General features: G+C 46.9%; 1 protein-coding gene and 1 long non-coding RNA gene across 4 annotated transcripts in view; both read left to right on the plus strand.

The window, feature by feature from the left end:
• Window positions 1-24,949, plus strand: part of SAE1 (SUMO1 activating enzyme subunit 1) — a 73,200-nt gene that overhangs the window by 45,531 nt on the left and 2,720 nt on the right. For 2 of the 3 annotated variants that reach the window (XM_019425887.2, XM_019425889.2), the window contains 2 exons: window positions 12,149-12,293; window positions 22,512-22,581. In XM_019425887.2, coding sequence (XP_019281432.1) covers window positions 12,149-12,293; window positions 22,512-22,581 — 215 coding nt within the window. The remainder of the gene's footprint in view (window positions 1-12,148; window positions 12,294-22,511; window positions 22,582-24,949) is intronic. The other variant, XM_019425888.2, reaches the window with a different exon arrangement.
• Window positions 16,196-17,135, plus strand: LOC128777996 (uncharacterized). The gene is made up of 2 exons (XR_008423272.1): window positions 16,196-16,344; window positions 16,617-17,135. It is a non-coding gene; the product is annotated as an uncharacterized LOC128777996 (long non-coding RNA).

Raw genomic sequence — 24,949 nt, forward strand, 5'->3', positions numbered from 1 at the left:
GCACTCTGATGCCAGAGTCCAGCCAGATGCCTCCCTCCTATTGAGATGATCTTGAGTTTTCCCATAGGATTGTCTCTCGCCAGCAGCCTTCATCCGTGGCATAGTCCTTTTACCAGCCTCTGCTTTCAGAGTTCCTCCTCCTAATCCATTTCCAGTCACCAGACTGATCTGTCTAAAAAGTGAAATCCTTCCATGCATCTTTTTTCCCATCAGGATGCAATTTAAACTCCCTGGATTGGCATCCTAGACCTAGGACCTGCTGGCCTCTTTTTCTTTTTCTTTTTTTAAGTTATTTATTTATTTTGAGAGACAGTGTGAGTGGGGGAAGGGCAGAGAGAGAGGGAGAGAGAGAATCCCAAGCAGGTTCTGCACTGTCAGCGCAGAGCCCCATGTGAGGCTTGAACTCAACGAACCGAGAGATCATGACCGGAACCAAAATCAAGAGTCGGACGCTCAACCGACTGAGTCACCCAGGTGCCCCGAGCCCTACATTCTTACTGAACTACTTGCTGTCACCCCATGTTGTCATCCCTTCATTTCTACACACATTTCCATTCCTTCTGCCTGCAACATCCTGCTTCAGCCCTTCCCTCTTACTCTCATCGCCCAGCTCCAGCGTTACCTCCAGGAACCTAACTCCCCTTATCTGAGTTGCGTCTCCTTCCTTAGTAATCCCATACCACCCTCCTGACAACATAGCTGACTTGACGTCTGTCTTGTGGGCTCCCTTGTCTCTTGACTGTCCTGCACAGGCCAGATGCAGAGCCTTGGTAAATGTGAATTGATTGCTGAGGCCACCTGTCCCAAGTTTGAAGAATTTTGCTAATTCTTAATCTGTGGCTTCATTAATTTCTTTGGGCTCATGTAAAGCCACCTAAATGGTGCCAATTTGCATAGTCTTTGTCCTTTCCCCCACTATGCCACCAGACCAGAATTACCTGGAAGCCCCACACTTGGCTGCAAGACTGTGCCCTAAGCATGTAAAGGATTGAGAAGTGTTTGCACTCTCCTTGGACCCCCCATGTCCACGGAGCAAGCAGCTCCTGTGTCTGCTAGGAGCTGGCAAGGTTAAGGACCTCCCTCAGGGAGTTTAGGATCTTTTCTAAGGTGGCTAATCTTGGTTTGTGAATCTAGCCAGTCCAAGTTTGGAGTTCACATTTCCTTTCTCCACCAGTAGAATCTTCTCAGTCACTTAAGCATTGAAGTCTCCAGCGTTGATCTGAAGGAAGAAGTTCAGGTCCCAGCCCTGCTAGGTATTTCCTGGCCTGACGTCAGTTCCTTCACTTAGTGGCCTCTGTAGAAATGGAGGAAAGTTTGATAACTTTATACTCCTGACGATCTTGTATCCTTGAGCCTTTGAAATAGTTCTGTTTTCTCCTTTTTTAAATTGTAAAGGTGAAACATATCAGAATATTCAGATACCTCAGAGGAAACCGCCATTCATTGTGTATTCTTCTAGAGCTTTTTCTTTTCTTTCTTTTTTTTATTTTTTAGTAACCTCTATGCCCAGTGTGGGCACATGCTTCACCAACTGAGCTAGCTGGGTGCCTCTAGAACTTTCTAGTATCTTATACCTCATTCTTCATCTCTGTATGGATTCTGTTGCAAGGTGTCTTGATGATTTGTCAACTATTGTAGACTTCAGAAAACTTTTATTTCTTTGATCCCTCCTGCTTTAGTTTTCCCTGCCCCCACCACACTCCTTACTTATCTGTCTGCTTTTATGATATGTAATGATATGTAATTGTCTTGGTCTCTAGACCTCAGCTTGATTTGGTGATCAGTTCTCTCTCTCTCTCTCTCTTTTTTTTTTTTTTTTTTTAATTTTTGAGAAAAAGAGTGTGTGTGCGTGAGCAGGGGAGGGGCAAAGAGCAAAGGGGACAGAGGATCTGAAGCAGGCTCCACACGGACAGCAGTGAGTCTGACGCGGGGCTCAAACTCATGAACCATGTGATCATGACCTGAGCCAAAGTTGAACGCTCAACTGACTGAGCCACCCAGGCACCCCAGAAGGAACTTCTTATTTTAGAACTTAACAACCTTTGCGAACCGGGTCAGAGGCAGCCATCGCTGTTTGGGCCTGGCATTCCCCAGTGGGTGTTTTGGTGTCCATCAATGACAAGAACTACTGAGGAGGAGACAGCCACAGGGAAATGAGTTCCGATAACGGGGCCAACACTTGAGTGCTTGTTGATTTGCTGCTGTCATGACCGCAGATGTTTAAAAATAATTTGTAGGAAGGGTGAAAGAAGAAAAGCAGTGGGGTTTTTTTGTTGTTGTTGTTTGGGTTTTTTGGTGCCACTGCCTTATCAGTGGTAGAGAACACAGACCACAGTCATTCAGAAAGGAAGGCAGTGCCATGTGAGAGAAGAGAGGTGAGGGGAAGGGCAGAGGTGACCCGTAAGTGTGGTCTGGCACCTTCCAGCCGGCAGCAGGTAGTCTGGCGAGAAAACCCACCCTGGTGAGGCACCTGCTCCACTCTTCAGTCTGACAAACGGGTAGAACCCTAAGTCTGCCTCATTGGGTCGCAAGGATTAAATGAAGGCCCGGCATATATTGTGCATTCGTAATTGTTGATTAAGTAAGTGTTTCACCTGTGTCAAAATCGCGTTAAATCTTCATAATGCCCTTGTGAGAGCATGTCTTACTATGATCATCCACTTTCATATGAGGGTATTGAGTCTTAGATAGGCTAAGTCATTTGTCCAGGGTCACCAAACCTAGTAAGTGTTCAAGCATTGCCCCCCGCAGTCAGATTTTCATTACAAGGGACCCTTGAACAACACAGATTTAAAATGTGTGGGTACACTTACACGTGAAGTTTTTCTCGATGAATACAGGGCGGTAGCGTAAAATGGGTTTTCTCTTCTCTTCTCCGTGATTTTCTTAATATTTTATTTTGTCTTGCTTTATAGTAAGAACACAGTATATAACACACATACCATGAAATACTATTGTTTATATTGTTTGTAAGGCTTCTAGTCAACAGTAGGCTATTCGTAGTGAAGTTTTTGGAGAGCCAAATGCCCCTAAACCCCTGTGTTGTTCAAGGGTCGACTATATTAGCATTACTAATAATGGCATTATGTCTGTTTTAAAAATCTGAACTTCTCAAAAGCCCTGTGACATTTCCTTATTCCACTTGGCAGATGGGAACCCGAGGCCCCTAAGAGCAGACCGTAATAATGGGCAGCATTGTCGGTGAGACCTGCCTGGTTGTCTGCTCTGCGGCCCCGGCGTCTCCCCCACCCCCGACATCAGCCTGTGCTTGCGCTCGTCTCGGGCCCCCGGCCCAGCTGCAGTTCTTGTCTGGCGCCTCCCATCTTTTCTCTGACTGTCAGACAACGGTCACGGGAATGTCCTGTGCCATCTTCCCTCGGTAAGAGCGGTTGGCAGAGAGCAGCAGATGCCCAGAGTCAAGGTCATGTGCCACTCAAGTGCTGGGCTAGAGAAAAGGCCCTGTCTCCCTGCTGCTTGTGACCAGGCAGGGTGAGTGTGAATGCAGAGGGCCCTGTCAGAACCCCTCTGTGGGTGGAGGCTGAGGTTGGCAAAGCTGATAGAGAAGGGGCCTTGCGGCGGGGGGCTGTGGGTCTCTCTCCTCGCCCTCCGCATAATTTGCCTCTGGATTTGAGAATTTCTTTGTCCTTCTCTTTTTATGAGTTACAGTCTTTGCATACTGTTCTACTTTCAAAGGTGAGATTCTAGCTCAGGAATCACTTGACATTTTTTAAAGGAGAACTAGAATATTTGGCTGGACCGGAGTTTGACTGAGTGAGTGGTTTGCATTATTCTAAACTGGTGGGCTCTGGGGTGGGGAGCCAAATCCATTGGAAGTGCTTTTTTTCTTGCTGACTAGCGTTTTTCCTACCTTGTCTCTATTCCCAGGAAGGCAGTGTAACATTGAGGTTCTGAGTGTGTGTGGTGGTGACCTTTGAGTCCATTGTGACTCTGAGCCTCTAAGCTTCCGTTTCCCACCTCTAGAGCAGAGTGGTGATAGTTGTACCTGCCTCATTCTATTTTATCTCCACGTGGTGGAGTGCATTTTGAATATAGGCTATAATAGGACTTATTTTATTTTGAGAGAGAGACGGCGAGTGTGTGAGGGGCAGAGAGGGAAGGAGAGAGAGAATCCCAAGCAGGCTCCACACCATCAGCACAGAGCCTGACTTGGGGCTCAAACTCATGAACTGAGAGATCATGACCTGAGTTGGATGCTTAACCAACTGAACCACCCAGGCACCCGAGAACTTTTTTTCTTTTTTCTTTTTTTTTTTTTAAGATTGTGTTTTTGGGGTGCCCGGGTGCCTCAGTCAGTTAAGTGTCCGACTTCAGCTCGGGTTATGATCTCACGGTTCGTGGGTTCGAGTCCTGTGTCGGGCTCTGTGCTGACAGCTGCTTCAGGTTCTGTGTCCCCCTCTCTCTCTGTCTGCCCCTCCCCTGCTGTCACCCTGTCTCTCTGTCTCTCTCAAAAACAAATAAACATTAAAACAATTTTTTTTTAAGATTTTATTTTTAAGTAATCTCCACACCCAGCGTGGGGCTCGAACTCACAACCCCGAGGTCAAGAGTCACACACTCCACTGACCACTTGGTCAAGCCAACCAGTGCTCCTGTAGGACTTGTTTTAAACCTAAATGTTGTAAAACCCATGTGACTAAAACCTGCTTAAACATAATTTTAATAGTTGAATACTATTCCAACCTCTCAACATATGTTTTATGTAACCATCCTGTCACCTAACGTGAGGTTATTTCCAGATTTTCAGCGGTATAAATAACGTAGCAGTGACCATTTATACATAATTCAGTCACTGGCCAAGGGTCACGACCCTTCATAAAGATCCTGTGAACCACATTTTCTCACGGTTTACTGAGCATGTACACGCCCACCAGAGCTCTGAGTGACAGAGCAGTGCCCTCTGCCTTCTTGCTTAGGTTGAGTAACCTTGGCCTTTAATTTGGTAGGCAAAACATGTCATCTTGTTTTCAGGTCATTTCTGAGAAGTAGCACTCTCCTTTCCTTCCCCCCACCAACAGCTTCCACGCAGCTACTTCAGATGCTTTTCAGAAGAAAGTGAGACGTAAATAACAGGCAACTTTCTTTTCTGTTTTGAGCTGATACGTGATGAGGTCCTACACCGGGTTTCTCTGGTGAATGGTGGCTAGGACTTGGAGCTCTGGAGGGGCATTTCAGAGCAAGCCTGAGGCCGCTCCAGCGGGGAGCCTCTCTGGAGAGCAAGATCGAAGCACTCTGTGGCAGTGGTGACATTCAGGGCTTATGAGCATGCCCTCTGGATTGCAGGGCCTGGGGCTGTCTGGGTCCCTTCTGGGCCTCCAGCACAGCTCAGCACAGGGTGTGGGCGTGGAGTGCAGGTGCTCAGGAAATGTTTGTGGATGAAAAATGAATGAATGAATGCATGCAAATACCTACTTATAAGTTTCTGCGTTAAAGAGTGGGGTAAAAGAAGGGGGAAGGGGGGGCGCCTGGGTGGCTTAGTCAGTTAAGTGTCTGACTTGGGCTCAAGTCGTGATCTCATGGTTTGTGAGTTCTGGCCCTCCCTTGGGCTCTGCCCTGACAGTGCAGAGTCTACTTGGAATTCTCCTTCCCTCCCTCCCTCTCTCTGCCCCTTCCCTGCTTACTTGCTCTCTCCCTCTCTCAAAATAAATAAACTTTAAAAAATGTGTGTGTGGTGGGGGGGGGGGTAAGGTAAGTCTTGTGGAACTGAGCTGAGCAGATGACCAGGTGCCTCCAAAGGTAGGAAAGAGTTTGAGAGGGCCAAACTCCCAGTGAAATGTCCCTGCCTTCTCCAATCCAGCTCTGTCCCCCTCCTTTGAGCTTCATGCCCATTGGCTGGCTTTTCTGCACCTTTAACCCTCAGCTATGGCCTTGAAAGCCAGACTTCATCTTGTTTCCCTCTTGAGGGCACACGTGGTGCACTGTGTATCTTTTTTTGTTTCTTGCTGGACCTTCCAGATCTACTGTGTTTGTAAATGACATGGTAAGGAACAGATCCATCCTGGCTATCTTGAAAACTCTGTTAAATTCTGTTAGTAGAAAAGCAGGCCTGGTTAGTTAGGATGTGTGAGGACCTTGTGTCAGTTGTTGTGAGCCCTCCTCTGTGTGACTTTTTCTTCCTTGGCCAAACATTGAGGCTTCCCACAGAGCAGATATTTTCTCAGTGCCCACCGTGGGGCGTGCCCTGTGCTGGGCATTAAGTAGAGAATAGTGAACAAAGCAGATATGGTTTCTGTCCCACAAGCACAAAAATCCAGGAGAGGAGACAGGTCAGTCCTTGCACAAGTGAATTTATAGACGCCTGTAAAATGCCCTACTGAGGTCCAAGCATCGGAGGAAAGAGTGTAGGGTGTGGAGAGTATCAGGATTGTTCAGAGCCGAGTCTCTCTAGTCTCCAGAGCTGACAGCTGAATTAGCGATGGTAATAAGAGTTAAGTGGGAGATTTCAGCGTGAAGTGTGTCAGTTTCTCTGGGGACGTGCAAGCTGGGTTTACGGAGACCGCGGAAGAGCCGCCGTTCCAGAGTAGTGTCATTTACCCAGTGCTTACGCTGCTCCCTGTGCTGTCCTGGCTGCTCTCAGGGTATTAACTTCACTTCTTAAACCCCGTAAGGGAAGTGCACTTAGGATTCCCATTTTACAGAGCAACTTGGGTGTTGTCACTTGCACAAGGTCACAGTGAGTGGAAAAATCGGGATCCAACCCAGGCAGCCTGGCCCCAAAGCTGTGGTCGTCACTGCTGCCGTCTGCCAATTTCAAAGCTCCTCAGGCTCTGAAGAGCAGCACGTGGATGTGCCAAGGGTGAGAACGTGCCCAGGGTCAGTGTTTGGGCCTGGTGGCCGGTCAGGACGAGATGGTTCTGCCCAGTGAGACCACCCCATTCTATCTAAGAGTGCTCTCTCAGAGCACCTTTTCTGGTTCCCACCTTTGGGGTTTTTTTTTCTTTTTTTTTTGTTTTTAATGTTTATTTATTTATTTTGAGAGAGAGAGAACATGAGCACAGGAGGGGCAGAGAGAAAGGGAAAGAGAGTATCCCAAGTAGGCTCTTCACTGTCAGTCTGGAGCCCCACACGGGGCTCGATCGCAAGAAGGGTGAGATCATGGTTCGTGAGATCACGACCTGAGCCAAAATCAAAAGTCGGACGCTTACTGACAGAGCCACCCAGACACATATTTGTTTGTTTTTATGGAGGTGTACTTGACCTGTAATATTCTATTTTACATTACAACATAATGATTTGATATTGGTATACGCTGTGAAATGATCACAATAATACTAGTTATTAGTATCCTTGGTATGTATTTATTGAAAGAGCAATTGACCAAACAGGAGATGTAGTGTTTTGCCTTAAAAGATAGACTATAGGTTAGGAGGATAGCTTTTCCTTTTCTTGAGCTGATTTCCAGGCCATTCCTAGAGATGATGAGTCTCCACTGGGTGAGCCAGCTTGAGAACGGGTCTGTGGGAGGTTGGGGAGATGGGTCAAGGGCGTCTGGTACAGAGAAGCTTTAGGTGTCAGGCAGATGAGGTTTTTGTGTAGATATGGCTTTTCCCCCTTCTCAATTGAGCTGTTTTGGGGGGACAGCAATTGGGTTGGGGCTAATTTGCAACATTGACTTCACTTTTTTCCCCTATAAAAGTGTTGTTTTTTTTCGTTGGCCTTAGTGATTATGCTAAATATAATCAACCATTTAAATGTAGTAAGGAATTTGCAGAAAGAAATACAGTGATTAATAATTCTGCTTTCCAAATTTCTGTTGTAACATGAATCTGATGTTCTGATTCAGATTAAATGTGAGTTTGAGTGTCAATTTCTTTTTACAGAAGAGCAGTATATTCACATGTACATAATTTTCTTTTAACATACGAAAAGGTTCTTGGTTTCTCCTTTTTGAAGTTTGCCTTTTTCCCTTACACAGGCAAGTCCTAAACTTGGGCAGAGACACTGGCCTATCATCTGTAGCGATGAATGTCATTCCCCCAGACTTTAACAACCTGAGTTAATTAAAAGGTTCAGAGGAAGTTAATCAAGTTTGGAACTCTAATTTTGTGCAGTGTTTTGATATGATTCGATGAGTCATCTTTTGGCAGAGCAGCTCTCCATCCCCGACAATATTTGATCTTAATGGAACAGTTTTATAATCTGGAAACTGGTGAGGAGGTGCTCTTCAGAAATGCAGAGTCAACTTTGTGTGTGTGTGTGTGTGTGTGTGTGTGTGTGTGTGTGTGTGTGTGTGTGTGGCTGGCTGGTTGGCTGGCTATTTGGGAGGGGTCAAAAGCAGAACAAAGAGAGAATTTAATGAGCAAGAGCTTGTTAGGGGACAGGGTCAGTTCTGGGGCTGCTCTCTGCCCAGGACATGGGCTTCTCCCCGTCCCCCTCCACGCCTGCTGACTGGAGCGCTGACATTTGAAAAAGAGTGAAAAATACAGCTTCTGTTTGCTTTGCTGCAAGTAAGTGGCTGGACGGACTGGCCCCCTTCCCAGAGGCCCTGAGAGGACTTCAGATGTGGTCAGTGAGGTATCTGGACGGTGCCGGCCTGCCGGCCCTTGGCCAGGCGGCCTGCACCAGGACCGGGCAAGGGGCCCAGAGAAACAGCGGGGCCAGCTGCTGGCTGCCTTTGCTCTCTTTGTGCCACATCTTCCCTCTTCCTGAGATGAAGCTAGTCTTACACTCCGAAGATTAACGGGCATGGTTACTTGTGGCCTCTGCCTCTGCTTCTCACCCATTGAATTAAGAACTTAGAATTAATGGACCAATTGGGAGAGGAGAGGGCAGGACCCATCTGGAAAGTGCATCTCACAAAAAAGTGGTCAAATGTGGGAGTCCTCCTGAGGTTGGGGCGAAGAGCCAGACCACTTGGAACCCTTGGGGTTGTGTTCCTGATTTTCTGGCCATTTCTTCTGGATTCGATTAGGGTTAAGAAACACAGATTAGGAAGCCAGACCTTAATTGGTATTTCTGCTCCACTGCTTATTATTGGCAGTTGTGTTGAACAAGCCACTTAATCTCTTTGAGCTTCAGTTTCTTTATCAATAAAGTGGGGAGCTTAATCGGTCCTACCTACCTCCCCAGGTCATTGTGGAGGAGTGGTAACGCACGTAAAATGTTTAGAGTAGTAGTGTTTGGCACTTGTAGGCACTGTTTGTGCTGTAGTTATCAGAATGGTGTGAACTTTGTTCCAGGAGCTGTATTGTCTAACCAGAAGATGAAAAGTTTTGCGGTGGGGCTGAAAAAATTCTCTTCTCCCCATCCCTCATGACAGTTGGTGCTTCTGTCCCAGTGACACAGAAGTGAGGGGCATTGGAGGCGGCCAGCGTGGGGCTCCTGCTGCCCACCGCCCTGACGGCTGGAAATCAAGCAGCCTCCCTCAGTTTCCACACAGTTGCCACAGGGCCTTGGATTGGGCAGTTTGAGCGGCCCACGCTTGCCATTGCCTCTGTCACTGCTCAGGCAACACTGGTAACTCATTCTGGGTCTGTCCTCGTGTCCTCTCGGGAGTGATCGATGGGAATGATGATGACATTCGATACAGTCCGCTCAGAGTAGCCTCGTTTTGGCCACACTAGCAAATTCCCACGTTCCTTTATCTTCACAGGACATTGTTGAAAAAGAGGCTTGCGCTAAACAGGGATTTAACGGCCGCTCCTGCCACCTTCTCCACCCTGCCCCCAAATGCTTATTCTGCAACTGCATTTATTTTCTCCAAATTGGAATTCCAGCAGCACATCTGCCGAGTTCGAAGTGAGGCTTAGGTGATGGCAGGACAGTGCTAGCCAGCATCCACGTTGTCAGCAGCTCGGAGTCCGCTGCCAAGTGCTCAGGTAGAATGGAAGGTTCTAGGAGCTCTGCTGTTGGAAGAGAGGAAAGGAACGATATTCAAAACAGATACTCTGGAGTCCATTCTTCAGAGTTCCCGACTTGCAGAGCCCCGTCCTGGGAGTGTGAAGGTTGCCAGAGAAATTTGGACCGGGAGCCTGTCTCTGAGAAAAACTCAGCCCAGGGCAGGTCGGGTCTTTCTTTTACCTGGGCCTCATGGTTTGGAGCACTTCACAACAACCCACTTAGGAACTTCCCTCGGGCTTCGTGGGGGCCATCGGTTGTGGTTCCTGAGTCCTCGCCCCCCCACCCCCCACCCCTCCATAGGTGCAGCCTCAGGGCCTCAGCCTCCTCAGCCTCCGGGCCACAGCCTGTGCTTGGCCATCTTGCTGGTTGTCAAGCCAGGCTGCTCGTCACTGAGACGGTTTGTGAGTTGAGTCTTCAGAAAACAAGTAGGGCTGATTCCTTAGTCTGGGGTGGCTTCCAAATACTTGAATTTTTACAGAGCCTCGAAGTAATTGTGTCAGTTTTCAATCCACCTTAATTTTTAGGGAATCCGCCTGTTGTACTGACGGAAAGTATAATTTGTTGACGGAGTTCACTTTTTCGGTCCGCAAATCCCCATGAGACTTGAAAGCACTTTTTTTTTTTTAAGTTTATCTATTTTGAGAGAACGAGCAGGGGAGGGGCAGAGAAGGAGGGAGAGGGAATCCCAAGCAGGCTTCACACTGTCAACGCAGAGCCCCTTGGGGAGCTGCAGCTCCTGAACCGCAGGATGATGACCTGGGCTGAAATGGAACCTGGGCTGAAATGCAGCGCTCAACCGACTGAGCCCCCCGGGCGCCCCAAGGGAAGCGCCTTGGTAACTGCGAAGCCCCCTCCAGGTGTGGGTTGCTATCCCAGCGCCCCAGGGTCCGCATGTCTCCACCCCCACTCTGAAGCAGCTGGGGTGATGCGGGAGGGGCGTTGCCCCAGGGATGAGGCCCCGGGCTGGCCATAGGCCGGCCTCAGGAAGCGCACGGGGGACGAGAACACCATCCACCCTGTGTGCGGTGAACATCGCGGACGAGGTGCGGTGGCAGGAGAGGGTGCCGGTACTTTGATCAGTCTTAGGCTCCTTCCTGTGTCTTTTTGTTGGGGTTAAAAATTCAAACCTCGTTAGGGTCCCGTTATGCAGGAGCTCTGATTTGCTGCCGTCATCTGAACCTTTCCTCTGCTTCACAAGCGAAATTAAACCTTCGTTCTGGAGGTTGACACACGAGGGAGGTTTTGTTTGTAATGACCTGGCTGTCTGATGAGTCTGAGCATTTGGCTGGCCTTTCTGGTCGAAGCAGCCCTTTGAACTGATGCCTTGAATGATGCCTCCCACCCCTGACCTGTCTTCTGGGGCATAATAGGGTCTTTTCCCTCTGCTTGAAGCTTCTCCCCTGCTTCCCCGCCCCCCAGACTCACATACACTCGACTCAGTAACTGCTCCCTCAGAGAGGCCTTAACCGATGCCACCCTACCGAGGACGTCGGATCCTCTGTTACCTTATTGTGGCACCCGTCACAGTAATTTTAGTCATTTTTAAAATTATCGATTGCCTTTCTGGCTATGTTTGTGAATAAATTAAGAGTATGTTACCTTTCACTTGGCCCACTTTTTTTTTTTTTTTTTTTTTTGTAAGTTTTATTTAGGGGAGCCTGGGTGGCTCAGTTGGCTAAGCGTCTGACTTGATTTCAGCTCAGGTCACGATTGGAAAGTCGAGCCCCGCATCAGGCTCTCCGGTGACAATGCAGAAAGAACCTGCTTGGGATTCTCTCTCTTCCCTCTCTGTGCCCCTCCCCTACTTGCACTCTCTCTCAAAATAAATAATAAAAAACATTTTTAAAATATATTAACAGGGGCACCTGGGTGGCTCAGTCAGTTAAGCGTCCGACTTCAGCTCGGGTCATGAACTTGCAGTCCATGAGTTCAACCCCCACGTCGGGCTCTGTGCTGACAGCTCAGAGTTGGAGCCTGCTTCGGATTCTGTCTCCCTCTTTCTGTGTCCCTCCCCCACTCGTACTCTGTATTTATCTCTCTCAAAGATACAAATTTTAAAAAAATTGTTTTTTAATTTAACAAAATAAAGTTGTATTTATTTAAGTAATCTCTGTACCCCACGTGGGGCCTGAGATCAAAAGTTGCACGTTCTTCCGACTCAGCCAGCCAGGCGCCCCTTACTTGGCCCACATTTTAATTAATGTACCATTTTCTGTGTTTTCGTTCTCAGCATCTGTAAGCATTTGTTATGAAAAGACCTGTTTCTAACCTGCCTTTTTTGTCTTTCCAGTGCTCCTGAAGTTCCGCACAGATAAAGGAAGAGATCCTAGTTCTGATACCTTTGGGGAAGATTCTGAGTTGTTGCTCCAGATACGAAACGATGTGCTTGACTCCCTGGGTGTTAGTCCTGACCTGCTTCCTGAAGATTTCGTCAGGTTAGTCTTCATGTTTCCCACAGGTTAGCCTGTATCGAGAACTGCCTGCTTTCAGTACACGCTTAGTTTGGGGAGTTCCTTTATTAAGACCAGAAGCCCTGAGGAGAGCCTCCTTTGCTGTATTCTGCCTACTCCCATTGACCTCTGGTAAGAGAGGTGCAGGTTGTCTTTTGTCATAGATACTTTATATTCACGTGGCTGAAAACTCAAGGCAATAGAAAATCTAGATACACTATATATATACTCTCTATATATACTCTGCCAACAGCTCAGAGCCTGGAGCCTGCTTCAAATTCTATGTCTTCCTCTCTCTCTGCCCCTTCCCCGCTCATATTGTCTATTTCTCTCTCTCTTTTTCTTTCTCTCTCTCTCCCTCTCCCTCTCTCTCTCCCTCTCTCAAAAATAAACATTGAAAAAAATCTATATACATTACTCTATACCTTTCTCTTTATATCATCTTTTGGGGAAGTTTCCAGATCAGTACATAGTTCCCTCCCTTGTTTCTGCAGCTCTGTGGTATTTCAACATGGGCGCACTATAGTTTATTGAACTCATCCCCTACCGACTCAAGTTGTGACCAGGCTTTTGCTATCACATAATGCCGTAGCGTATGACCTTGTGAGTCGCGCTTTGTATGTGTGCAGGTGTAAGTGCAGTATCTATTCCTAGAAAGGCAGTGGCTGGGTCAGAAGATTGTAATTTATCATTTGGTGGCTAGTACCCCATTATTCTCCATTGGTAGCTTATCAGTCCGAACCCTCAGCAGCAAAGACATCTACAGTCCTAGCACCTCACCCTTGGGTCCTGGGATGCTTTCGCCCTAGACGACCAGTCTTTTACTCTGATACTCAGCAGGTTTAGGATTTGCTTGGAGAGGTCCAGAGGGCGACTAGGTCTGGATCCCCTTTCCAGGCAGTTCTGGGATCATCGCACTGTCATTCTTTCAGCGTCTCTGCAGACGCTGCCCAAAATGGGCTGTCTCTGCCCAAAATGCCTCCAGCTTATACCACTAGCGATGGTGGCTGTATTGGGTTTATTTAATTTAGCAGCTGTTATGTACCGGGCATTGTGGTGGTTGTCTTATGTACATGGTCTCCCTTTGCAATGACCCATTATATAGGGGAGGAAAAGCTAAATTAAAGCTCAACAGGGGCGCCTGGGTGGCGCAGTCGGTTAAGCATCCGACTTCAGCCAGGTCACGATCTCGCGGTCCGTGAGTTCGAGCCCCGCGTCAGGCTCTGGGCTGATGGCTCGGAGCCTGGAGCCTGTTTCCGATTCTGTGTCTCCCTCTCTCTCTGCCCCTCCCCCGTTCATGCTCTGTCTCTCTCTGTCCCAAAAATAAATAAAAAACGTTGAAAAAAAATTTAAAAAAAAATAAAAAATAAAAAATAAAAAAAAAATAATAAAGCTCAACAGCTAATGACAATAGCACCACGTATTGAAGATTTTCTGTGTTTTACCTACCTGTACAGCTACATTTAATTGTCACAATAATCGCTTGAAGTGTGCGTTATTATTTTTATTTTCCCATTAGTTAAATGAAGAAACCAGTGCTCAGAAAGATGCAATCACTTGCCCATGGTGTTATTTTTAATTTTTTACTTTAATTTTTTATAGTTTATTTATTTTGAGAGAGAGTCTGTGTGTGAGAGAGTGGGTAAGGAGCAGAGATAGAATCCCAAGCAGGCTCTGCAATGGCAGCACAAAACCCAGTGCGGGGCTCAAACTCAGGAACTGCAAGATCATGACCTGAGCCAATACCAAGAGTCGGACGCTTAACCAACTGAGCTACCCAGGCACCCCATACTTTTAATTTATTTTTTTAGTGTTTGTTTTTTGAGAGAGCATGCATGCACGTTGAGTGGGAAAGGGGCAGAAAGACAGAGGGGGACAGAGGATCCAAAGTAGGCTCTGCACTGACAGCTCAGAGCCCTAGGTGGGACTCGAACTCCTAAACCCTAAGATCATGACCTCAGCCAAAGTTGGATGCTCAACTGACTGAGCCACCCAGGCGCCCCTTGCCCGAGGTTTTAGTATGCAGCCAGCCAAAATCTCACTTAGATCTTCCACACTGCTAATTTCTGGTAACAACACAGTACTACCTTGATTTCTTTTCAACAATAGAGTATATCAGGGTCCCTCCCTTTCCTGGTCCCGACTTTCTTCACTTTGGCCGGGAACCTCATTTAGACCCTACCAAAGCCCAACCAATTTAGGCCCGGCACTGGGCCTTGAACCACCTGCCAAGCTGTCGGCCAAAAAGAGGCAGCAGTCTCCGGGGCACTTGTGTAAGGTGGCCCTGTGTGGTCAGGGGCTCACGACACCGCGGGCTGGGTGGGGTCCCTGTGTCCTGCTAACAGCCAGGTATGCGTCTGTTGGAGGAAGAACAGTGTGTAAGAAGCAAGTGGCGTCTGCTCTGTGCTTGTTATAGGAGGAGGGGCTGGGCCACGCGGGGCCACCAAGCAAGGCCGACGCCGAGTGCCGGGCTGTGAGGATGCAGCTTAGTGACTAATTTGGCGTCTTGAGTGAAGAACGGCCTGAAAAAAGAACAGTCTGCCTGTGCACTGCAGGCCTTGCCTTCCCGAAGGAAAAAGCCACAGCCTAACCGGCTGCCGGCTGGTGTTCTTTCCAGAGTGTTTTCTTTCCCTGCCCACCCTCTTTGCAGAAACTGCCTTCCCTTGTCTAGGTCCTCATGTGCTCAGGCGCTCCCACTCTGTTGCCCTTTAAGTAAGAGGCGTCCGGTGGCCTCTTGAAGAGTGTCTGTGTGCAGGTAGATGGAGATATGGCCTGACATGGGCTAGAGACGCTGGCGAGGAAATGAGCCGCCGCCTGGCAGCTGAGCTGCCCTCACAAATTGTCCTCTGCCAGCTCTGAGCAGGGTGCACTCGCTTGAGTTGAGAGAGCTGTGCACAAGTCTCCATTGCCCTCATCTCTGCAATTTCTAACACTGTCCTTTGTTATTTATTCTCTTTCGGAGAGCTGTATTGCTTTTCTGATTATGAAAGTAACAGATGCCCCTTGCCAGGAAGTATTGAAAGGAGGAACAAGATCGCCCATAGTCCCACCCTTGAGAAGTGGCCACTGTTAATGTTTTGGGTTTCACCTCACAGACTTCTCCGTGTATTATTTATTCTAATTTTCCTTTCAATTTTTGTTTAAGTTTTATTTATTTAAGTGATCTATCTCTACACTCCGTGTGGGACTCGAACTCAAGACCCCAAGATCAAGAGTCGTATGCTCTTCTGATTGAGCTAGCCAAGCACCCTATATTTCTTTCTTTCTTTCTTTCTTTCTTTCTTTCTTTCTTTCTTTCTTCCTTTTTTTTCTTCCTTCTTTCCTTTCTTCCTTTCTTTCTCTCTCTTTTTCCTTCCTTCCTTCAAAAAATTTTTAATGTGTATTTATTTTTGAGACAGAGACAGAGTGAGGGAGGGGCAGAGAGAGAGGGAGACACAGAATCTGAAGCAGCTCCAGGCTCCAAGCTGTCAGCACAGAGCCCAACGTGGGCCTCGAACTCATGAACCCCAAGATCATGACCTGAGCTGAATTTGGACACTTAAGTCGACTGAGTCACTCAAACACCCCTATTTTTTTCACTTTTTAAATAGCAAAATGAGATCACACTTTCCTTATGATAGCCTTATTTTTCCAGCATGTGTTCAACCTGTTTGCGGCAAAAATATGGATCAGTAGCCTCACTTGTGCTTCATGTTTCATTGTTTGATAGATAGATGGTTGTTTATGTAACCATTAGTTTATTGGTGGGTATTCAGGCTGTTTATAGTTTCTCAGTATTGCAAACATTTATGATGAACATTCATAATTTGTGCATGTAATTCAACTTTCGCTGTTTAAAAGGTTTTTTGTTTTTTAAGTTTATTTATTTTGAGAGAGAGAACCAACACAGGAGGGGCAGAGAGAGGGAGGGAGGGACAGAGGATCCAAAGCGGGCTCCATGCTGACAGCAGAGTCCCACGCAGGTCTCGAAGTCATGAGCCGCGAGATCATCATGACCTGAACCAAAGTCAGACACTTAACTGACTGAGACACCGAGGTGCCCCGAAAAAGGTTTTTGTTTTTTTTTTAATTTATATATATTTTTTAAAGTTCATTTATTTTGAGGGAGAAAGCACGAGTTGGGGAGGGGCAGAGAGGGGGGGCGGGGAGAGAGAGAGAGAGAGAGAGAGAGAGAGAGAGAGAATGAATGAATGAATGTCAAGCTGGCCCTGCACTGTCAGCACAGAGCCCGACACAGGGCTCAAACCCATGAACCGTGAGATCATGACCCGAGCCGAAGTCTGTCACTTAACTGACTGAGCCACCCAGGTGCCCCAAAGTACAGCCTTTTTAGGAAGCAGTTTGGAAATGTGCATCAAGAATCCTGTTCTCTCTTTGGTCCAGTAATTCTCCTTGATTTACTTGAGAATATACCTTTAAGAAATAATGTGAGCAAAATTCATGTACAAAAGGTATTCATTATCATATTTAAAAGAAAACTTGGAACGGCGTTAAAGAGTTAATGACACAGATCAATGCAGTGCTGTGTGCAGGTTGAAATGATGTTTATTATAGAGAGTGTCAAGCATACAGAAAAATGGAAAGAATCATCCAGTGGTGAATGCCAACGGACCACTCAGTTGGATTCAGTCGTTAATAATTTGCTTTTACTTTGGCGCGGGGGGGAGGGGGGGGGTGACACTGATGACATGATACTTAAGCTGAATCCTTAAGGACACATCCAAGTGCATCAGTTGCTTTCAATTCTGTGTCTCATTTAATTCAGGAGTTGGCAAACTGTGCTTGCCACCTGTTTTTGTAAATAAAGTTTTATTCCACACCTCCTCATTTATGTATTATCTGTGGTAGCTTTTGTAGTTTTTACAGCTCTGTGACAGCAGACTCAGAGAGTTTAAACAGGGACCATATGGCACATAAAGCCAAAACAATTTACTGTCGCGTACATTACAGAGAAAGCTTTCCAGTTCCTAATCTAGAACAGTTTATCCCCCCCCCCTTTTTTTTAAGTTTATTTATTTCTCGTAGAGAGAGGGGGAGAGAGAATCCCAAGCGGGGCCCTGCTGCCAGTGCGCAGCTGGACATGGGCGGGGCTTGATCTCAGGAACGGTGAGCTCATGACGTGACTCCAGATCGAGAGTCGGCCGCCCGACTGACTGAGCCACCCAGGCACCGGGCACCCCACACTTTTTTGTTTTAAGGAGTCCAGGCCACCCATCTTCTGGGTTCTTCTGATTGTTTCTTGAGGTGATGCTTGTATTTTCTTGTTTCATTTTTATTATTTAGACTTGTTTCCTCAATGGTGTTTTTACAAGAGCATGTGACTTCATCTCAGGATCGTGAGTGTGAGCCCCATGTTAGGTGTAGAGACGATGTAAATGAATAAACTTAAAAAATCTTTAAATAATTTATATACAGTAAAATTTATCTTTTGTTAAATAGTAATGTGAGTTGCGTGTGTGTGTTTTGTTTTAAAGTTCCATGAATTCTTACAAAGGTATAGAGTTATGTAACCACCACAGTCAAGATATAGAAAAGTGTCATTATTGTAAAAATTCTCTTGTAGAGTCTTGATAACAGGGCAGCACCTTCCTTCCTGCACCCAGCGATCTGTTCTCTATCCCTGCAGTTCTGCCTTTCCAATAGTGTAACAAATGGAATCTGTTCAGTTCATGCAGCCTTTTGAGTCTGGCCTCTTTGACTTAACTTCGTGCACTTGAAATTCATCCATGTTATATGAAGTCGATAACTCATTTCTTATTGCTGAGCAGTAGTCCACTGTATGGATACACCAGTTTGTTCACCAGATGAAGCACATTTGGGTCGTTCCCAGTTTGGGGCAATTAACGACTAAAGCCACTATAAACATTCATGTGTTCTTGCGTGAGCATAAGTTTTTATCTCTCTTGGGTGTGTGTACCTAAGAGTGGAGTTGATGATTCATATGGTAATTCTCTGTTTAACATTTTGAGGACCTGCCAGACTGTCTTCCACGGCAGCCACGCCATTTTACCATTCCACCAGCACTTCGTGCGGGTTCCAGTTTCTCCACATCCTTGCCAACAAGTGTTATTGTCTGTTATTTAGCCTTAGTGGGCAATAAATCCTATCTCACTGTTGTTTTGATTTGCATTTCTTTAGTGACTGATTATGTAGAGCATCTCTTCATGGGCTCACTGGCCATTTGTGTATGATCTTCAGCAAAATGTCTGTTCAAATCATTTGACCACTTTTTAATTGGTTTATCTTTTTATTGTTAATCATGATAGTTCTCCGTACACTTTGGATTCAAGTCCTTTATCTGATACATAATTCACAAAAATTGTCTCCTAATCTGTGGGTTGTCTTTTCACCCTCTTTGAAGTGAAAAGTATCCTTTGAAGTATAAGTTTTTAATTTTTATGAAATACAATTATTCTGTTTTTTCTTTTTTTATGTGTGCTTTTGGTATGATACCGTTTAAGAAACCATTGCCTGATCCAAGGTCGTGAAGATTTATTCCTCTGCTTTCTTCTAAGAGTCTTGTGGTTTTAGGGGCACCTGGGTGGCTCAATTAGTTAAGCATCCAACTCTTGATTTTGGCTCAGGTTATGATCTTACGGTTCTTGAGGTCTAGCCCTGCATGTGACTCTGCTGACAGAGTGGTGACTGCTTGGGATTCTCTTTCTCTCTCACTCTCAAAATAAATAAACATTAAAAAACGTTTTGTAATTTTAGCTATTACATTTAGGTCTGTGAGCCATTTTTGAGTCCGCTTTTGTACATGGTGTGAGGTAGGGGTCCTGCTTAATTCTTTTGCATGTGGAGACCCACTTGTCCAGTATTGTTTGGTAAAAAGACTTTTTCTTTCTCTATTGAATGGTCTTACCACCCTTGTCAAAAATCAATTGACCATGTATGTATTTCTTTATTTCTGGATCATCACGTGTACTTCATGGATCTATGTGTCTGTCCATATAGATACCAGTACCATAGTATTTTGATGACTATACTTGTGTAGTTGTGAGTTGCAAAATTGAGACATGTGAGTTCTTCAGCTTTTTTTTTTTTTTTCAAGATTGTTTTGGCTATTCTGGGTCTCTTCCATTCCTATGTTAATTTTTAGAATGCATTTTTCCATTTCTACAGAAAAGGCAGCTAGATTGGGATTGTGCCAGATATATAGATTAATTTGGGGAGCATTGGCCCCTTAATGATGTTAAGTGTTCTGATTTTTTTAAGAGTTTTTTTTAATGTTTGTTTCTTTTTGAGAGAGAGAGAGAGAGAGACAGAGACAGAGACAGAGTGTGAGGAGGGGAGGGGCAGAGAGAGGGAGACACAGAATCTGAAGCAGGCTCCAGGCTCTGAGCTGTCAGCCCAGAGCCCGACACGGGGCTCGAACTCACAAACCGTGACCTGAGCCAAAGTCAAACGTCCAACCGACTGAGCCACCCTGGCGCCCCAAGTGTATCAATTCTTGAACGTGGGATATCTTTCCATTTATTTAGGTCTTTTATGTCTTTCAACAATGTTTTATAGTCTTCAGAATATAAGTTTTACACAACTACTGTTAAGTTATTCCCAAATATTCTATTGTTTTGAAAAAAAAATACTGTTGGGTGGTGTATTATAAATGAAAGTTTTTCATTTCATTTTCAGAATGTTCATTGCTAATGTATAGAAGTATACGTTTTGTATGTTAATCTTCTGTCTTGCAACCTTGTTGAATAAATTTAATAGTTCAAATAGTTTTTCTCTGGATACCTTAGTATTCTCTATATACCAGATCATATTATCTATGAATATGTATTCCTTCTTCCTTTCCAATCTGGCTGTCGTGTCTCTTTTTCCTTCCTTAATTGCCTTGGCTGGAACCTCTAGCACAGTGTCAAATAGAAGTGGTAAGAGCAGACATTCTTAGGAAGAAAGCTTTCAGTCTTTCACCATTAAGTATGATGTTAGCTGTGGATTTTTCATAGCCCTTGATCAGATTGAAGGAACTTCCTTCTGTTCCCAGTTTGTTGCATGTTTTTAGCATGAAGAGGTGCTGGATTTTGTCACATGCTTTTTTTTCTCTCTGTCAGTTGAGATGATCGTGTGTTTATGGTCCCTTTATTCAGTTAATACGCAGTACTAACATCGATTGACTTTTCAGATGTTACACCAACCGTGCTTTCCTGGTTGTAAGTCCCATGTAATCATGGTGTGTAATCCTTTCTGCATGTTGCTGGTTAGGTTTGCTAGCATTTTGCTGATGATAAACTTTTTTTTTTTTTTTTTTTTAATTTTTTTTTTCCAACGTTTTTTATTTATTTTTTTTGGGACAGAGAGAGACAGAGCATGAACGGGGGAGGGTCAGAGAGAGAGGGAGACACAGAATCGGAAACAGGCTCCAGGCTCCAAGCCATCAGCCCAGAGCCTGACGCGGGGCTCGAACTCACAGACCGCGAGATCGTGACCTGGCTGAAGTCGGACGCTTAACCGACTGCACCACCCAGGCGCCCCTCTGATGATAAACTTTTAAGAGAAGAAGGGCAAATATTAAATTGTACAGTATTGGGTGGCTCAGTCGGTTGGGCGGCCGACTTCGGCTCAGGTCATGATGTCGCATTCGGTGGGTTCGAGCCCGGTGTCGGGCTCTGTGCTGACAGCTCAGAGCCTGGAGGCTGCTTCCGATTCTGTGTCTCCTCTTCTGCCTGCCCCTCCCATGCTCATGCTCTGTCTCGCTCTGTCTCAATAATAAACAAACACTAAAAAAATAAATAAATTGTACAGTATCACACAGAGTATAGGTGTAATTTTTTTTTTTTTTTTAAGAAAACCTATTTCCACATTTGATTGTCTTTGAGTAGTGGGATTATGGGTGACTAGTTTTTCTGTGGTATCGTTCTCTATATGTTTTATAGTTCTGTGAAGGACGTTGATGATCTGGAGTCAAAGTTACCGCTGTGGCTGCACAGACGGGAATGTCAGTCCCGGCCAGGCCGTGAGGAGATGTGCACCTTCACACACAGTAGGCACGAGTTGAATTGGCAGAGACTTTCTGGAGGGCATTTTGGCACAGGGTGTCAGGACCCAGAAATTCTACATTTAGGAATTTGCCAAAAGGAATTATTTGGACACCTGTGCCAAGATGTGTGTTGCCGTGTGGAACAGAAGTATCAGTCAGTAGATTACAGAGCAGAGTGAATAATATTACTTGGGTTTTTGATTATGTGTGTTTCATACGTGCACTTTGAAAAATCAGGAAGAGTGTGTACCACACTGGGAAGTTTAGAGGTAGTCTCCTGGTGGTGGGGTCCTTGGGTAAGCTCTCCCCTTAACTTCTCTGTGTTCCGCTTTGCTCATTTAAAAAATACGTTTGTGGGGCACCCGGCTGGCTCAGTTGGTTAAGCATCTGGCTCTTGATTTTGGCTCTCACGGTTTTAGGATTGAGCCCTGCATTGGGCTCCATGCTGACAGTTCAGAACCTGCTTGGAATGCTCTTTCTCCCTCTCTCTGCCCCTCCCCCACTTAGGCTCTCCCACGCACGCGCTCAAACTCTCTCTCTCAAAATAAATAAACTTTTAAAAAGTAAAAATAAAAGAAAAATGCCTTTGTGTTCAGGGCTGAGAACTGGCAGAGCACACTTCCTCTGGAGAGGTGGTAGAAAAGTGTTTTACTGCCTAGGACCTGTGATTTGGAGGGGCAGGTGACAGTATGGGCCAAAATTTGTCTTCTGGATGCCCCATCCCGGTCCAGAAGGGTTGGTATCTATAGGAGGAGTGAAGACTTTCTGTCCCCATGCTTCAGTTTCAGGCCCCAGATTTCCCATGCCTCCTGCATGTTAACACAGGCCTTCTCCCTGACATTTGTCTGGGAATAGCATATAGGACCCACTGCCCGTTGTGGGTAAGAGGAGAATTGCGAGAATGTGACCGGGGCACCGAAACATCTGATATTTGTTGACCTTATTTTTAGGAAGCACAGATATAGTCTTTCCTTTAACTTAAACAAAAAATGTTGTGAAACAATTCCTGCCTGCCAAGGTTCAGAGGTCTTTCCCAGCTAACCTCCTGGACCAGATTTCATTTTCACGCCTAGGTGCCAGCATTACCATTGCCGTGTGGATGGACTCCTCCCGGTAGGAGATGTCTTCATTCTCGCAAGCCCACTCCTGACCTTTGCCAGATGTCCTACCAGCCTTCCTGTTCCTCAGGGCTCCATTTTATTTGTGTTTTCTTGTAGGTACTGCTTCTCTGAGATGGCCCCCGTGTGTGCAGTGGTTGGAGGGATCCTGGCCCAGGAAATTGTGAAGGTAAAGAGTCCCCGAGGAGCAGGTCATTGGTCCACCGTGACCTTGTCAGAGTGCCAACCGAAAGAACCATGACTGCCTTAGAGAACTGCCTGGTTTCTCTGACCCCATTCATCCCTGTTTCGTGCCCTATTTCCTTTCTTCCCTTTTCTACCTCATCTTGTTCTCTCCCGCCCATCCCGATGAGCATTCAGCAAATGGTCTTTGAGTGTCTGCTCTGTGCTGTGCCCAGAGCTGGGCATAGTGTCTTCAGGTGTACCTGCCACTGTCCCCTGACTGTACTGATTGCTTACGTGGTGCTTCCGACCCTTGTCACGTATTCTGCTTCTCACAGCTCTGTGAAATGGTACTGTCGTGATCTCCGTGTAAGGGGAGGACATCGAGGCCCGGAGATGGGCCTCCAAGACCTGTGCCCTTAACTTCTACTTCACGCGGTGTTTCTTTGTCCTCGATCGTGGCATCGGAGCTTCTTGTTAATGCGCACGCCATGGGTGTTTATTCAGAAGGGGGCATCCGGTACCAGGGGAGCGTGTGCACGGTGCTGGGAGCCCCATGGAGCTCTGCAGAAGGTGACCTGTGAAAACGTTAGGTTTGGTGGCATCATCCCTCTCGGAAGGGAAGTCAACTGGGGGTCCCGTAACTGGTAACTAGCACAACGTTTTGAGTCTCTTCTGGAACATTTGGGTTGTCAGAATTCTAGCATATTCCCAAATGCTTTCTTTGGGACTTAGATACTCGCCCAAAGACGTTCACTTTGCCTTTTGTAGGTCCTTGACTGCTTCAGTAGATTGGCGGTGATGATTTGTCCTTTTTGTTCTTGGAGTGGAATCGTGCCTCGTTAAATGATTTTCCGAGCCCATTCACACGTCATCTTGGAACTCGGGAGAGGCGTGTGGAGACCCCACTCTCGCTACTTTGTCTTGAAGTCAGTACGTCTGCTCTGGAGACACTTGACTGAGTCTGATGGTCCTGCCACCGTCTTCTAAAGGCTCTTGTTTCTCTTTCCTGGTCCTTCTCTCTGAACCAAATTCTCTCCTTCAGACCCTCTTGTGTCCCCCCCCCCCGCCTCTTGTGTCCTAGGGAGCAGGGCGAGCACCAGGGAGGTAGAGGGAGAAGAGAGGGATGTGATGGCCGCGCCGTTTGCCTCGCTCGTGCCTTCTGGTGAGCCCAGACTGCCGTGAGAATCGTGGTGTGTGCGCCCGGTCGGTTGGTAGGGCTGCCCAGAAGCCCGCGCTGAGGTTGGGAAGCTGCCTGTAGACAGACTGGATGGGAAGGAGGGCGGCGATGGAAGAATCCTAAGGGAACAGACGCGTTTCCGTAACCTGTTACCGTGACAACACCGCAACAGCACGTATCGAAGGCCCACCCTGTACCCTCACTCGGACCACGTTCTTCACGTGGATGTGCTCATCTCTTCCTCACAGCAACCCTCGGAGGTGGGAACTGGTGCGACCCCCGAGGCACAGAGGAGGAGCCGAGGCGCAGAGAATGGCGGCACCAGGATCCGAGCCCGGGCCGTCTGGCCTCGGAGCCTGTGCCCCTCCCCGCTCGGCCCTTGTGCTTCAGGTGCTGTCCGCATGGACCCGGGACACCGCCTCTGTGTCTTCGGCCACACTTTGTACCCCCCGCCGAGAAGCTGCTCCCTGGGTTTTTCACGTGGGATGGAGATTAGGGGTCGGGGCAGCTGGCCTTGACCCCATTGTTTGCAGTGGCTTCCCTGCGTCCCAGTCCTAACCTCTAATGCAGCCCCCTCCTTCCTGCCTGCTGGGGACAGCTGTTGCCCGCATCTTGTTTCTGTTTATCCCAGACGGCCAGAGTACTCTGCATTCTTGGTTGCTGGGTGTGTTTGGAATCTCCCCCTACCCCCATCTTGCTTGGGAAGCACTTTACCTTTTGCCCCGTGTTCACCCCATGGCCTGGTGTCTTGTCCCTGCCACCCCACCCTTACTTAACACAGTATTGCCTTCAGCCGGTTGGCACCAGGGTTCCACAATCTGAGGGCCGCAGACCTTCCCCCCTTCTCTCCTGACGACCATCTGACCACCCATAATAATAAATGTTAGGAGGCGGGGGGCGAACGTAAGTCTCTTCCCTTGGAATCCTCTTCTTTTCTTCCTTCCTGCCATCATTCCAAACACTGCATCTTCCGTCCACGTCCCTTGTCCCGTCATGCTTCCCTAGGTGTAAGTCGTCCTTCCTTTGTCTCCCGCTGTCCCTGCTAGGCCTCCCTGCCTGCAGTATGGCGGCGGCGGCCATATCGGGCCCCGTTGTATCACCTCCTGTAACTTGAGTTCTAGGGTCTAGAACTTCTAACTGTGGGCTCTTGGGCCCTTCCACCCGGCTGAGTGCCTGGGATCTCCTCACGGTTTGG

Source organism: Panthera pardus, unplaced genomic scaffold (assembly GCF_024362965.1).
Source record: "Panthera pardus isolate Hobbes unplaced genomic scaffold, ASM2436296v1 HiC_scaffold_18, whole genome shotgun sequence".
NCBI classification, from domain to species: Eukaryota; Metazoa; Chordata; class Mammalia; order Carnivora; family Felidae; genus Panthera; species Panthera pardus.